The sequence below is a fragment of the Balaenoptera borealis genome (assembly GCF_965194805.1).
Source record: "Balaenoptera borealis genome assembly, chromosome: 16".
Classification (NCBI taxonomy): domain Eukaryota; kingdom Metazoa; phylum Chordata; class Mammalia; order Artiodactyla; family Balaenopteridae; genus Balaenoptera; species Balaenoptera borealis.
The window spans coordinates 6,466,122-6,481,524 of NC_138872.1; the positions used below are offsets into that span (position 1 = coordinate 6,466,122).

General features: G+C 42.3%; 2 protein-coding genes across 3 annotated transcripts in view; both read right to left on the reverse strand.

Moving 5' to 3' along the window:
* RTF2 (replication termination factor 2) overlaps positions 1-11,382 on the reverse strand; it is a 41,670-nt gene extending 30,288 nt beyond the window's left edge. The window contains exons 1-5 of one of the 2 annotated variants that reach the window (XM_082359333.1): positions 11,211-11,382; positions 7,456-7,550; positions 6,204-6,297; positions 4,335-4,474; positions 3-81 (exon numbers count right to left, since the gene is read on the reverse strand). In XM_082359333.1, the coding sequence (XP_082215459.1) occupies positions 3-81; positions 4,335-4,474; positions 6,204-6,297; positions 7,456-7,550; positions 11,211-11,279 (477 nt within the window). In that variant the 5' untranslated portion in view covers positions 11,280-11,382. The remainder of the gene's footprint in view (positions 1-2; positions 82-4,334; positions 4,475-6,203; positions 6,298-7,455; positions 7,551-11,210) is intronic. The other variant, XM_082359334.1, reaches the window with a different exon arrangement.
* A 36-nt stretch (positions 11,383-11,418) lies between these two features.
* Positions 11,419-15,403, reverse strand: part of CASS4 (Cas scaffold protein family member 4) — a 63,136-nt gene continuing 59,151 nt past the window's right edge. Inside the window, exon 9 of the mRNA XM_082359296.1 lies at positions 11,419-15,268. Within this exon, the coding sequence (XP_082215422.1) occupies positions 15,221-15,268 (48 nt within the window). The 3' untranslated portion in view covers positions 11,419-15,220. The remainder of the gene's footprint in view (positions 15,269-15,403) is intronic.

Below are 15,403 nucleotides of genomic sequence, written 5' to 3' on the forward strand. Positions count from 1 at the left end.
ACCGTGTGACAAACTTCTGTTTTTATCTCTTTCAGGGCTCGTTCAGAAAACACGCAACCACAGCCCCGCAGGAAACAAAACCTGGAGAAATAATCCAACAGGGAGAATGACTTAAATAACAATTTAAAAATTATTACCCATGTTATCAATTAACATTTGTTCTGTTTACACAAAGGCCAAGAACCACTAAGAAAAAAATGGTTATATTTAATTCCATTAAGAAAAAAAAAAATCAGTGTGTCCTAAATAAATAAAGTACTTAAAACACACACACACACACCCCGCTTTCTGAAAGTTTGCTTTACGCCACTTCATTTTTACGAAAGACCTACATTAGTACCTATTTTCGCTAACGGAAAGAAATCCAAAGTGGATTTCTGCTTCTATGAAAAATGGCAAAAACTAAAAACTGGCATTCAGCATTTGTTTTGCAGCGCGCTGTTGTACAGGTAGCTTGCACCCCAAGCTCCTTCTAGAGGAACTACACTCAAGATCTCAGTGTCAAGCTGCCATAGCTTTGAACTGTGCCCATGACCATCTGTGCTTTATCCCTATTTATTTTGTGCATCTGCTAGCAAGATGTGTCTTAAGGGTAACTGCTTCTTCAATTTATGCCATTTCAGCTTAGGAAAGTTTTCTTAGTCACTTAGGAAAAGCTCTACTTTTCAGAGAGAGGAGAAACTTGTGTGTTGAAATTAAAACCACAAACATAGGCCAAAGTTCCACTCCTACCCCCTTGCAATAATCCTTTGGAAAAAAGACTCTATCAATAAAAATAAATAGAGGCATTTTTAAAAAACACCACAAAAAGTCAAAAGACAGAATAGGAACTCAGGGAGATAATATTTTAAACACATATGAGGTTCAGAGTTTATGAATATTCAAAGAGATCTTTAAAAGCAACAGTACACAATATAGAAAAATGGGCAAAGGGCATTAACATGCAGTTGACAAGAGAAATATAAATGGCCAAAGCACATAAAAGATGCTTAAGCCCTACTGTTAATTACAGAAATGCATTTCAAACAAAGACATACAGTGTTTTACCTATCAGGCAATAATGAAAGAGTCTGAAGGTATCCAGTTGGAAACTGTCTGAGGAAACAGGCACGTTTGTTGATGTGTGGGTACAACACGGTACAACATTTCAGGAGGACAATTGGCAGTAGTATCAGGTAAAGCATCACTCTGCAGACTTTCTCCTACAGAATCATGCCCACAAGTGTGCACATGCACAAGTATGTATTTATGAAGCTGTGCAGTACAGCAAGGAAGAAGAGGAAGCCACCTAAATGCCCATCAACAGAGGACTGGTTAAATAAATATGAACTCTTATACAGCTATTAAAAAGAATAAGGTGGGGACTTCCCTGGTGGCGCAGTGGTTGAGAATCCGCTTGCCAATGCTAGGGGGACACGGGTTCGAGCCCTGGTCTGGGAAGATCCCACATGCCGCGGAGCAGCTAAGCCCGTGCGCCACAACTACTGAGCCTGCGCTCTAGAGCCTGTGCTCTGCAACAAGAGAAGCCACCACAATGAGAAGCCCGTGCACAGCAATGAAGAGTAGCCCCCGCTCTCCGCAACTAGAGAAAGCCTGTGCACAGCAACGAAGACCCAACATAGCCAAAAATAAATTAAATAAATAAATAAATAAATAAATTTATAAAAAAAAAAAAAAAAAAGAATAAGGTGGGACTTCCCTGGTGGCGCAGTGGTTAAGACTCCATACTCCCAAGGCAGGGGCCCCGGGTTCGATCCCTGGTCCGGGAACTGGATCCCACATGATGATGCAACTAGAAGTTTGCGTGCCACAGCTGGGGAGCCCGCGAGCCACAACTGAGGACCCTGCCTGCCGCAACTAAGAGCCCACGTGCTGCAACTAAGGAGCCGGCGAGTTGCAACTAAGGAGCCCGCCTGCCGCAACTAAGACTTGACGCAACCAAATAAATTAAAAAAAAAAAAAAAAGAATAAGGAATAAGGAAAAGAATAAGTGTTATGTATGGCCAAGAAAATGTTTAAATTAGACAGAGTAGACAGAGAAGTAGAAAAAAATAAGGTTACAAAATATGTGTAATATGATTCCGTGCCGGTGGGAAGCATACGTGTCTATCTGTATCTCTCTTGCAGAGGTGCAGGGAAGTGTGTTGTCTGTGTTGGTGTTACAGAGGTCTGTAGAAGGCGTTAGACACCGAACAGCTAACAGTGCTGTCACTGGAGGCTAGGATGCGGCAAAGGTGCAAAAAGCACTTTCACAATTTACTTCTTTTTAATTTACTTACTTATTTATTTATTTATTTGGCTGTGCTGGGTCTTAGTCGCAGCATGTGGGATCTTCACTGCGGCATGCGAAGTCTTCAGTGCAGCATGTGGGATCTAGTTCCCCAACCAGGGATCAAACCCGGGCCCCCTGCATTGGGAGCGTGGAGTCTTAGCCACTGGACCACCAGGGAAGTCCCTCACATTTACTTCTTATGTTCCTCTAAAAAATGCCACCATAGAAACTTTCTCCAAACTTTTCACCATAGAAACTTTCTCCAATTTCTCCATAGAAACTTTTAATCTCAGGGATTATAGCAGATGCAGATTGCTCTAACGAAAACCAAATTAATAACATCGTACTAATATTCATTAAATGTTTAGGACTAAAAAAAACCCCTGCTTTATGAATGCTTACTAAGTATTAGTGATTTAGGAAATGGTTTTTCTTTAAACAAAGGCTAAATGTTTTTATTATACCAATAACCTATTTCTATTTTTCTATACACTTAAATCTTTATTATACAAATGTTATTAAATATACAAACTAACCCCAAAATCAATTTTCTAGTGTGGAGGCCCTATTAACAGCAAGCGGGCAAAGCCAAAACAGGCAAAGCTCAATTAACTGAGAAGAGAAAAAGGAGAAGAGATTAACCAGCAAATGAAAGGGAAAAAACTAGGGGAAGCCACAATCGGAGCAACAGGCTAGAGGTAACCCCTGCTCAAGACGCCAGAGTTGAGTCTGTTTCTGCTAAGTTCCTCTTTTGGGGGTGAAGCATGGTTTTCTTAAAAAGAAGTGGGAAGCCAGATACAAAAGGTCACATATTGTGTGATTCTATTTATATGAAGTATTCAGACTAGGTAAACCCACTGGACAGAAAGCAGATTGTTTGCTGCTAGGGGCTGGGGGGAGGGGGCATGGGAAGGGACTGCTTAATGGGTAGGGGGTTTTACTTTGGGGTGATGAAAATGTTTCAGAACTAGACGGAGGTGATGGTTGCACAACACTGAGAATGTACTAAACGCCACTGAAACATACACTTTAAAAAGATTGTGAATGTTAGGACTTTCACCTCAAAATAATGTGTACGTACACACACACACACACACAAGTAGGACAAGGTTAGGTACATGAATCTCATTCCCCAGAATATTTCTCTTGTGAACTTTAGCCTTTCATTTGGGCATGAAATGAAAGGCTTTTTTCAGCCTTATTTGGGTATAATTGACAAACAGGAATTGTATATATTGAAGGTGTACAACTTGATGATCTGCTCTATGTAGAAATCGTAAGACGATCTTCACAGTCAAGCTCATTATCATACCCATCACCTCACAGGATCACCACTAAACGGTAAACTTTAAGAGAGGCCTAAATGATTTCCTTTCAACAAGTAATATGTTAGATGGAAGATTCCAGATGACAGTATGGGCTACCAGCTACTAAAGGTATTTCTAAATGGTGGGAAAAAAGTTTAAAGCTTTGGCAAAGTGAGACATCCTATAAAAAGGCACCCTACTAATCCACTCGACATTCATATTTTTTAAGGGGGAAATATACTTGCTTACTTGCATTTGCTATATACATCTCAAGCTTAAGATTTCTGGTGCTCTAGCCAGAGGACCTGTTAGCTACAAATTCAAAGCAAGTTATCCTCATCAACCGGGCCTTTCACTGACCGATCAACCACACGTTCTGTAAGATCATTTTCCACTGCAGAGTTTTTAGCAATTGTAAGGAAATGGGATTTGTTTGATGGAAAATATCTGTCCTTTACTTTCTTTCCCATAGGAGAAGACCAAAGAACTCAACTCAAGTCTCTTAAGTGTCACAAGACAAATTTTTAAACTCCCTCTTTAATTTAGGCTCTCCTAACCTCAAGAATAGAAAGCTGCAGACAACAAAGAGGCCATGTTACACGTGGCTGGTAGGGAATGAACATGGTCTTGTGCACTACCCAAACCAAAAGACACCTTAAGGAAATCCGTGTGATTATTAAGCTTTGGCACAGATCCTAACAGCACTGGGATCACTCACCCAGACTCCACATCATCTGCCCACATCCATTACTGACCTGTGTCGGCCATTCATCTCCAAGCCCACAACGGGGCAGATGAAACGTGCCCGCTGGAGGTCATCGTGTTTGTCACCTTTAGTGTTTCCTTTATCTCCTTCCCAGGCGGGGTTATCAGAAAGCCTCAGTTCTGTCACATTCTGTGAAAAAAACATGAATATTTTAAGAGTTCCTTTGACAAATGGAACATCTTTAGCCTTAATTATTATTCTAGTCCCTTCCCGTCCAAACCTCTTTTTCTACTTTCCTTTAACATCAATTAACATGGATATAAAATTAAACCATAAGTTGTGATAGAAAACAAAATGTTTTAAATGCACTGTCTAGCAAATAATTAATTTCTATTTTACAAGCATTTTGCTATATAAGGCAAAGTAACTTCAGACATGAAAATTTACCCCACTAAGAGAAGAAAGCTTTGTATTAGTTTCATCCAGAAAGGAACACTTTCTTTCCTGGCTGATGAAGCCTCACTGAGGCTGTTCATATTACTGACAAGCCACGTTTATTTAACAGCTAAATAGACGGTAAAATCTGTGAGGCCATGGTCTAATGAGTCCAAGGCAGAATATTAGCCAGAGATTACTGTCATACTCCAAGATCCAGGTGTTCCGGTTTTCAAAATTCAGTTTTACAAGGAGTGACTTAACAGCCCCACTTTAGCATTTGAAGCATTTCCTCATATTTAACTGCACCATTTGATTTCAACACTCCAGAGAGCAGCTGAGCACCTTGAAAGGAAAAAGCCACCACACACGGGGTCGGCTTCCTGCTTGTGTGTTCATCAAGTTCTCTGCTCAGAGTATCTGTGGACTATTAACTGCAGTAATAATAACCTTTGCATTGTTTTATGTGAATCCTTTTGTCTTTACAGTTGTGATTTCTTGGAAAAAAAATTTTTGCATTAAAATTAAAAGTTCACCACATACATTATATATTGTGTTTTAAGTGTAGACTTGTATAAGTTAATTTCAGTGATAATCACATTTTTGAGATAAGATAATTATGCTACTATGGGTTTTTGAGAAATGAGTTCTCTTCCCAAGGAAACGATGACGACAATCAGCGTGGTTACCTCTACAGCACTACCAACAGCTACATCTCAGAATTACTAATTTGTCTGAAATAAATATTACCCCAAGAACTCAAACAAAAAGCCTATTATAACAATAAAAACAATTTAAAAAGAAAAAGAAGGAGGAAAAAACTCAAAGCCTTAGCCTGGGAGTCAGGGGCTCTGGATCTAGTTTAAGCGCCCCACTGACTAGCCATGAGGCCTCAACATGTCATACACAGTGAGTGTTTTCACCTGTCAAGCTTGGTGGTTCTCAAATTCTTCACTACTTTGATTTTTCTCCCACTGACCAGATTTGAAAGATTCTGTCCTCTCAACAAACTTCCTTTACTAAAAAACTTGCTTTTCCACTTTTATGAAAGAACTTTCAGAACCTCTAATCAGCAGGAGATAACCACAATGATTGAATAGTTATCTACCTATAAGAATCTCTAATTCTATAAAAGTGTCTTCCAAACCAAAATTCGAGTGGCTGAGTTTTAACTATAAAAATAATGCTTCCCAACATTTATACAGCACAATATACAAGTTTTGAAGTTTTGAAACTTGTATACTACAGTTTTGAAGTTCTTTCACTCATATGAACTCACAACAGATTTATAATCCAGGAAGTACGGGTGTGGGGACTTCTGGTTTGAACTTCAAGTGACCTGCCCCAAATCACACCTTTATTAGGTGGCTGGGTGGGACTGGAATTCCAAATTTCCAAGTTCAGTCTAAAATGTACATGAATTCTATAAAATAAAACCCTAACCACTGAAACCCCCGGAGCACTTCCGAATCACCTGTCTTACCTTAATGCTTTTAATGTGAGAGGCTGCCTTCCCAAGAGCCTTTTCGGAAGACTTGTCCAATAGAAACTCAATGATGGCATCTTTGTTGTAAAGTCTGCAACAATAAAGATCAGTCAAAACATTCTGGCAATAATCAACCTTCACCCAAAGGAAGAAGACTAAACTGAGTACAATCCAAAGTCATTTACGTCTGATAATAGAGATGCCCTGCACTCCTAAAAAAAAAAGTAAATTTAATCCTGTACCAACCATTTCCAAAGCATACAAAGAAAGAAACTAGTTTAAATAAAAGGCTACAAACTGGCAGCCTGAGGACTAAATGTGACCTGATCAAGGCTTTTTCTAAATTGGGAGATTTAATACAAAAGTACACATTTTCAGGCTTCCCTGGTGGTGCAGTGGTTGAGAATTTGCCTGCCAATGCAGGGGACACAGGTTCGAGCCCTGGTCTGGGAAGATCCCACATGCCGCGGAGCAACTAGGCCCGTGAGCCACAATTACTGAGCCTGCGCGTCTGGAGCCTGTGCTCCGCAACAGGAGAGGCCGCGACGGTGAGAGGCCAGGGCACCGCGATGAAGAGTGGCCCCCGCTCGCTGCAGATGGAGAGAGCCCGCGCACAGAAACGAAGACCCAACACAGCCAAAAATTAATTAATTAATTAATTAATTTTTTAAAAAAAGTACACATTTTCAACTTCCCCTGAAAAAAAGAAAGAAAAAAAAATCAGAAAAATGTTCTGGACTCAGTCTACATTCTTGAACTGTAACAGCAGGCTGGAACTGAAGAGCAGCTACCCTGTAATTTGCCTTTTTTGCCGGCCGTGCAGCACAGCTTGTGGGACCTTAGTTCTCCAACCAGGGATTGAACCTGGGCCCTCGGCAGTGAGAGCACGGAGTCAGTCCTAACCACTGGACTACCAGGGAACTCCTGCAGCTACCCCTTAGACAGGACATGAACTCTCCAGTTTCCCCCAGTCCTCACCGTTCCCTACTGACCCCACATGGGTCCTTCATGCATTTATCTTTATAACTTAACTCCTAATGGCCCCTGAGTTTTCAACCCATGGATTAAATAAACCAAACTGAATAGAAAAGTGCAGAAGTATGTTTTGAGACAGAGAATGATAACCCAGGCTTCACAAATTTGCTGGAGATCATTCACATTTGATGAATCAAGAACAGCAATTATACATTAAAATTCTTTTTAAGATCATTTAATAAAAACTCGTCTCCGTTAAGTAAAGGAACCATACCTGCCAAGTTCACAGGCAACTATTGGTCGTCTTAATATTTCTTGACTTAGAGTACAATAGTTCCACTGGGCCACTAACTCAGCATCCTTGTCAACCTGAGAAAAGAAAAAAAAATCCTGTCAATTAATTTTCACCTCTGAAAGACACATGGTCTACAGTTCCACATATAAAGGCTTATTCAGTAATACCACACTGTGACAATTTTTTTGTTTCTTTGTTTTTAAAATATTTATTTATTTATTTATTTATTTGGTTGTGCCGGGTCTTAGTTGTAGCTCACCGGCTCCTTAGTTGCGGCATGCACGTGGGATCTAGTTCCTTGACCAGGGATTGAACCCAGGATCCCTGCATTGGGAGTGCAGAGTCTTAACCAGTGCACCACCAGGGAAGTCCCATGATTTTTGTTTTTTAAATCAAAGATAGTGACACACGAAGTCGGGATTTAAAAAGTCACAAGTAACCGACACTATGTCAAATAAAGGCCTCTCTATACATGACATGTACAAAGAAACAGTTTACATCAAGTCATTATATTGCTTATGCTAGTTACATATTAATATCTGTATCTTAACAGTAAGTTAGGAAGGCCATACAGAAAAATCAAGCAGCACAGGTTAATTCCTAACAATGGGAAAGGCTCCAAAGTTGTAGCAGAATTTAAGGACAAAGAATTGAGAAGATAGGCATTTTTTTAAAAAAAGCAGGTCAGCACAAAGACTGTATAATTCTTTATAAAATCAGCAATTTAACAGAAGTGTTTTTTGCCAACTGCTCACTATGTGGCCTATCAGGCCATTATCCACAGTATAAAGATCCAGATCTGAGACCTTCCATAGCCCTCAAATGATATTTTCACCTATTTAATATTCCATGTCCCACTCTTTCCTCTTCCTAAAATGTCAAACCTGAATAATGTAACAGGATGGCACATTTGAAAGAAAACAGGAAGAAAAAATTTTTAATTCCCTTAAATTTAGTTTTTGCAGGAACAAGTACGTAAGTGTTTACTGCGCGCCAGGCACTGTGCTGAGCAGTTTCAGCGACTTGTCCTTTAGCCCTCATAAAACCTTCTGCGTTAGGATTTTTACCTTTGTAGTTGAGAAAACTGACACACCAAGAAGTTAAGTTACATGTCAAGGTCACAAACAGGCAAGCAGACAAAGGAGCTAGGATAAAAAGCCAGGCAGGGGACTTCACTGGTGGCACAATCGTTAAGAATCCGCCTGCCAATGCAGGAGACACGGGTTCGATCCCTGGTCCAGGAAGATCCCACGTGCCACGGGGCAACTAGGCCCGTGCACCACAACTACTGAGCCTGCGCTCTAGAGCCCATGCTCCGCAACTAGAGAAGTCACCGGAATGAGAAACCCGCGCACCGCAACGAAGAGTAGCCCCCGCTCACCGCAACTAGAGAAAGCCTGCGCGCAGCAACGAAGACCCAACGCAGCTAACAAAAAATCAATTTAAAAAAATAAAAAATAAAAAAAATAAAAAGCCACGTTCAGCAAGTTTAGGATCTACTTTCTAGATTACTCCTTGCCTGGGAATTTAAAAATTGGTCCCCCCAAAACTTCTGAAAACATTTTTTCTAGGGTCACTCTTTTCACGGCAAGGTCTCAAATTTGAGTAATGTTTTGGGTCAGACCCAACATACCATATGAGTGATCAAAAAATGTTATTATTTACCTATTTGAAAATGTAAGCTCTACAAGGGCTGGACTCTGTTTCCTGCTGCATCCTCAGGGCCTAGAATGGTGTATACGGTAAGCACTTAATAATTATTTGTTGAGTGAATAAGGATAATAAAAATCCATCCTGCCTGGGCACTCTAGTTGTTTCAGATCACCCTTTTTTCTTTTCTATCCCCTTCTGACACCTATTCTTTGCCAAGTCTTTCATTAAGCTACTTCTTCAGCTCTGGGCACAAGTTAACAAAACTGAGCTGAATACTCTTTGGGTAAAAGCTCTCGCACACAAGTGGTAACTACCCAGCATTAATCTCTGCACATGTAGGTATGATTAGAGGGTACGCTCCATCCTCCTGGGTGTTCATTCATTCTCAAATTCCACATATTTGTTGTGTGTCTACTGTGTGGCAGACACATCATAGGGATCACAGAAATAAGACGTACAAGGACCCTGTCCATATAGGAAATAGACAAGAACAAATATAGTGATAAGCACTATAAAGAAAAGTAGGGACTTCCCTGGTGGTCCAGTGGGTAAGACTCCACGCTCCCCACACAGGGGGCCCGGGTTCGATCCCTGGTCAGGGAACTAGATCCCGCATGCATGCCGCAACTAAGAGTCCACATGCTGCAACTAAGACCCGGTGCAGCCAAAATAAATAAATAATAAATAAATAAAAATTTTTTTTTAAAAGAAAGAAAAATACAGCAGCAGAAGAGGATAGAGTGATCAGAAGTGAGATGTATTTTGGCTACAGTGGACTGAGATAACATTTGACTAAAGAACTGATTGATGTTAAAAAAAAAAAAAAACCCAAATGATATATGACTATCTCAGTGAAGAACATATCAGGTTGAGGAAATTATACTCCAGGTTGAGGAACAAGGCCTGTGTAGCTGGAACAGAATGAAAGGGCTGGAGAAGGCCAGAAGGTGAGGTAATTACATCAGACCCTGTCTGACCACACAGGGTCTTGTGGGATTCTTTTTCTTAATACAATGGGAAGCCACTGGAGTGGTTTAAATACAGTTGATATGTGGAATTTATCTTTAAAAAAGACTTCTCTGGCTGCTGAATGGAGACTCATATGGACCATCCACAATGTGCCAGCCACTTGTATTAGGTGCTTTACACACCTTCCATTGTTAAAAAGTAATTACTAGTGCTAACTTTGAAATCCTGAATAACTGGATGGGAATCCTGGCTTCATTACCTACCAGTTGCATGATCTTGGTCACGTTACTGACTCAATTTCCCTGTTAGCAGCATGGAAATTATAATACATAATTTGCCGAATTACTGGTGAGAATTAGGGATTATCCACTCATTCATTTATCCACTATATTTACTGCACCAGGAGCTGTGCTAGTTGTAGAGGGGAGAAAAGGTGCAGGCTCTGCCACCAGGAGCTTACCATCCTCTGAGATCAACATTAATCAACCTGGAAGCAGTGTACATGGTTGTTAGATAGTTTTTAAGAGGAGAACCTGGGGACTTCCCTCGCGGTCTAGTGCTTAGGGCTCCGCGCTTCCACTGCAGGGGGCACGGGTTCCATCCCTGGTCGGGGAACTAAAATCCCACATGCCTCGCAGCGCAGCAGAAAAAAAAAAAAAAAGAGGAGGACCTGGTCTCATAGGTAACGGTTTGAGAAGACCTCACTGAGAAAACGAAGTTACTATGTACAAAACTCAACAAACAGCAGCCATTTGTATCATTGTTACTAGCAGCAGACAGACTTCAAATCCTGGTTCTGCCACTTACTAGCTTTGCAACTTTCTCTTCCTGAGCCTCAATTTCCATGTCTTTTGACAGTATGTACCCGTAGAGCTGTTTTGGGAATTACATGAGATACCCCATATTACGCGTACTGCCGGGTGAATAACAACAGCACGCACTCAGTAAAGGTCCGTTATTAATACTGTGGTTAATCTTGAGTTCTCTGAAAGGGGTAAATGAGCACAGTTGCGTGTGGAAACCCGCTGGCTCCCCCTCCCACCCCCTTTCGCTCCCTGGGGGCGTCCGCGTGCCCCACTACCCCCGGGCCCCACTGGGCCCATTTCACTGACCTTCTCAACCTTCTTCGGCCCCTTCACCAGTTCATGCCTCTTGGGAATTGTTCCCCCGTCGCAACCCATCGCAAGCTGGGAGTCAGAGTCCAAAGCAATCCCCTACAGCCGCAACTTCCGGGCTGCCTAGCGACTGTAGCAGTCACTTCCGGCGCGCCGCAGTGACGCAAAACGCCCGTCGCAACGCGACGGGGTGGGATGGGGCGGGGCGGGGCTTTTGCCCAGCCCTGGTTGCCATGGAGAGTATCGCTAGGCGCTGGGCGTGACCCCGCGGCGGGAGCTGCTGCAAAGTGCTTACTGGGCCTCGCGTGCCAAGCAGGGTGCGGAGCGTTTTTCCACTCCACCGCGGCAGCCCGTCCCTTTGTCTTTCGGGTGGGCGCTGGCTTTCTGCTGCACCCGCGTAATCGCCTCCCCACCGTCCGGGGGCGGGGTCCGGGGGGGCGGCGCGGGTGGGCGTGACTCAGGAGCACCCGCGGCTTTTGGGCCTCGTCCCACCCCAGCCTGACTCTGGGCAGACATCCCTAGGCTGGGGAGCACGTGGAGGGAAGTGCTGCATTTTATTCGTGCAATTAGTGATGAATATGGATGGATCTGTTATTTCAATTAACGTTCATGTGTTCAAAAAGAGAACGTATCTTTTTACTGAGCGTCAGTTGTGACCTAAGCACTCACAACAAATCCTTTGAAGTGATATTATATAAGATTATGGGGGAGTAAGATTCTCTAAGGCCTGAAACTTTCTGATACTGCCATGTATATTTTATACATATGAAATAGTGCACACAGTTTGTACATGTATGCATTTCATTCACAGCATCCTGAAGCCCAGGCAAAAATATTTTACTTATTAAAACGCAGGTATATAAAAAAAATTAAAAATTAAAAATAAAGGAAAAAGGAGGTATAATTAACAGACTCAGGTATAGTTATAAAACATACACTGATGTTTCCATGCCTTTTCCAAGAGACAGGCTGTATCATATCTATAATGAGAACACAAATCCCTTGCAAAACCCCTGTTAAAATCCATGATTGTCTGCTTTCATGCTCTTGACCATCTCTCCATTTGTTCCTTTAATTATTATAAATATTAGGGGAAAGCTTATCCACTGCGAGTAAAGCCGACCATTTATGATTGGATGTTACCACGTTGACCAAAGTGAAACAAAAAAACAAAATATTCCCCACTTGGAAACAGGAAATAAAGTGTATGTGGATACGAAAATTTCAAGGGCTATAAGATTGGGTTATCTGTTACTGCAATTAATGGGAATTAAAAGAAAATAAACCCTTTAATCAGCTGGTCTCTCACTGGCTTATGATTTATTTTTATGCCCATCACAAGAATTGTAAACTCCCTAGGGACTTTGATTTATTCCCTGTTGCATCCTCAGCGCCTAGAAGAGTCTTTGGCACACTCACTATTCAGTACTCAATAAACCAAAAGAAAGTACAGACTCATTCAGAGAGGGGTGACAAGCAGCCCCTAAAACTGATGAGTACACCTAGAATCTCATTTCCAGGGGAGGAAACAGAAGGCTGGAAAGATCGAAGCACTCGTCCACGGTCAGACAGCTAGTCAGTGACAGCTGGGAATGGGTTCTAAGATTAGTTTTCTCTTACAGCAATGGACAGAAAATCAGGCAGAGAATAGCAAAAACCCAAGGATCTTTAGACAGACTCTCAAACCAGTGCTATTTTCTGACAAGTAAATCTACCCCTCACTGAATTCATTTGGGGCAGAAAAAACAAAAATAGCTGCTCTTTATCAAACCATGATTCTACCTACACTGGGAGATTTGGAAACATTCTTTCCTTCTGTCCTCACCACCTTAGTAGGGGGTGTAATGCCTTCTGTTTCCCAAAAGACAAAACTGAGGCTCAGATATCCAAGGTGTCTTGGGTCAGGGGCACACATCAAGGAAGTAGAAGGAGTAGGAGGTGAGGGAGGGGCTTTCTCAAATGAGGCCCATCTAACCACAGATGCCAGGATCCTTGACCTCTCCCCCCAAAGCTGCTGATGACACCCAGTGGTGCTGACTGTGAGGGCATTAAAGTTCAGGCAGCTGGATGTTTTTTCTCTTCCTCCTTGGTTTCTTTTTTTAGAGTATTGGTCTCTAAGGTACTTCTTGTTGCAGACTATACACAGCTGAGTTGATTATTATCATCAGTAGCAACTAATTTGTGTTGAGAGCTGTCAGGCATTGTATTCCGTGCTTTATTTGATTTGAGCCATTTCATTTCCAGCCGCACTGGGAAGCAGGTTCGTTATCTGCTGCTTCTTCCCACTGCCTTTGTTGAATGAACCAGTAAAGGATATTCCCTTATGAGGATCCTTGGTGACAACTTTGATCCTTGGATCAAACTGTGAACTTGAAGGTCAGGAGAGGAATGAAGTTGTGAAAGAGAAAACCATTACCCTCTAGCAAAATCAGTATTCCTTAACCTTCCTGGGGTCATTGGACCTGTTGGAGAATTTGATGAAAACTTTGGATTTATTCTGCAGAAAAATATCCATAAGCACATAGGAAGTTTTGCTACAGTTTATACATGTATGTATTTCATTCATGGCTTCCTGAGGCCCAGGCTAAGAACCAATACTTTAAATGCTTCTACTACGTGTTACTGTAGTTCCCAAATATTTCAGACTTCTAAACTGTTGAGGGTTTGATTTCCTGTTAGCTCTGCCCATGTGCTCTCCAGAGGTGCAGTTTTAAATTCTGTCTGGAGGGACTTCCCTGGTGGCGCAGTGGTTAAGAATCCGCCTGCCAATACAGGGGACACAGGTTCGAGCCCTGGTCCGGGAAGATCCCACATGCTGCGGAGCAATTAAGCCCGTGCGCCACAACTTCTGAACCTGCGCTCTAGAGCCCGCGAGCCACAACTACTGAAGCCCGAGTGCCTGGAGCCCGTGCTCCGCAACAAGAGAAGCCACCACAATGAGAAGCCCGCGCACCGCAACGAAGAGTAGCACCCACTCGCCGCAACTAGAGAAAGCCCGTGCACAGCAATGAAGACCCAACACAGCCAAAAATAAAAAAATAAAAAAATAATAAAAATTCTGTCTGGAAAAAGTTGATATGCAGAGTAACTCATTTTAAGAGTTAGCATGAAAAAAAAACCCAACAACTATGTGCTAGGATTTTTCAAGAATTTCACAGCCTCATTTAAGGTTACACTTGGGAGGATAAACCAAAGACGGTTAAAATAAAATAAAGTAGAAAATGGAACTGATTGCTGAGATAACTCAGGACGAAAATTACTTTTTGTTTGCAGTTTTAGTGAAATATTAAAAATATTCTAGGGGGGACTTCCCTGGCGGTCTAGTGGTTAAGACTCCGAGCTTCCACTGCAGGGGGTGCGGGTTTGATCCCTGGTTGGGGAACTGAGATCCCACGGGTCGCGCGGTGCGGCCGAAAAAAAAATATTCCAGGACTATATGGGCCTTACATGAAGTGGCCCCTGGCTACTCCTTTCAGCTCACGTCACTCTCTTTTCTTTCCCTCACTCCATTCCAGCCTCACGGGCATCCTCCTCTCCAGGTGTACGTCTCCTCTGGGCACTCACCTTGCTATTCCCTTTCCAGAACACTCTTCCCCATGTTTGCCAGGCCAGCTTCCTTCAGTGATGCATCACTCGGCTCCTGGTCCCCTCTTCGGAGCCATCTTCCCAGACCTCTCCATCTAAAAGAGCACGTCTCCTCCATCACGCTACCCCCTACCTTGATTTAATTTCTTCCTTGCACTTCCCACCACTGATACCATGTTATAAATTTAAATTTTGATATCTCGTTCACCATGGATTTTTGGCATTGATTTAGATTTTTAAAATATGGCATCAAAGTATAATTTATCTTGATTACTAAGTTTTGGGGGAGCCCCCCTTACATTTTCCATCCAAAGAGAGTGCCTCACTCGCCTCACCCTCGTTCTGGCCCTGGTTTTCCATCTCCTTCGGCTGGGATGAAAGCTGCATGATGCAGAGCCTTTGCTTTGTCCCCTGCAGCCCCTCTAGTGATAAGCAGAGGCCTGGGCAGATAGGAGGTGCTCAATAAATATCTGTTGAATGAATGAAAGGAAAAGGGCATTAGCAAATAACCTACATAAATGGGCAACTTTTGCAAAGGGGCAGCTTCAGGAGACATGGGGTGCATCCCTGGGGAGAACATAAAGTTTTTAAAAGATGCTTTGTTA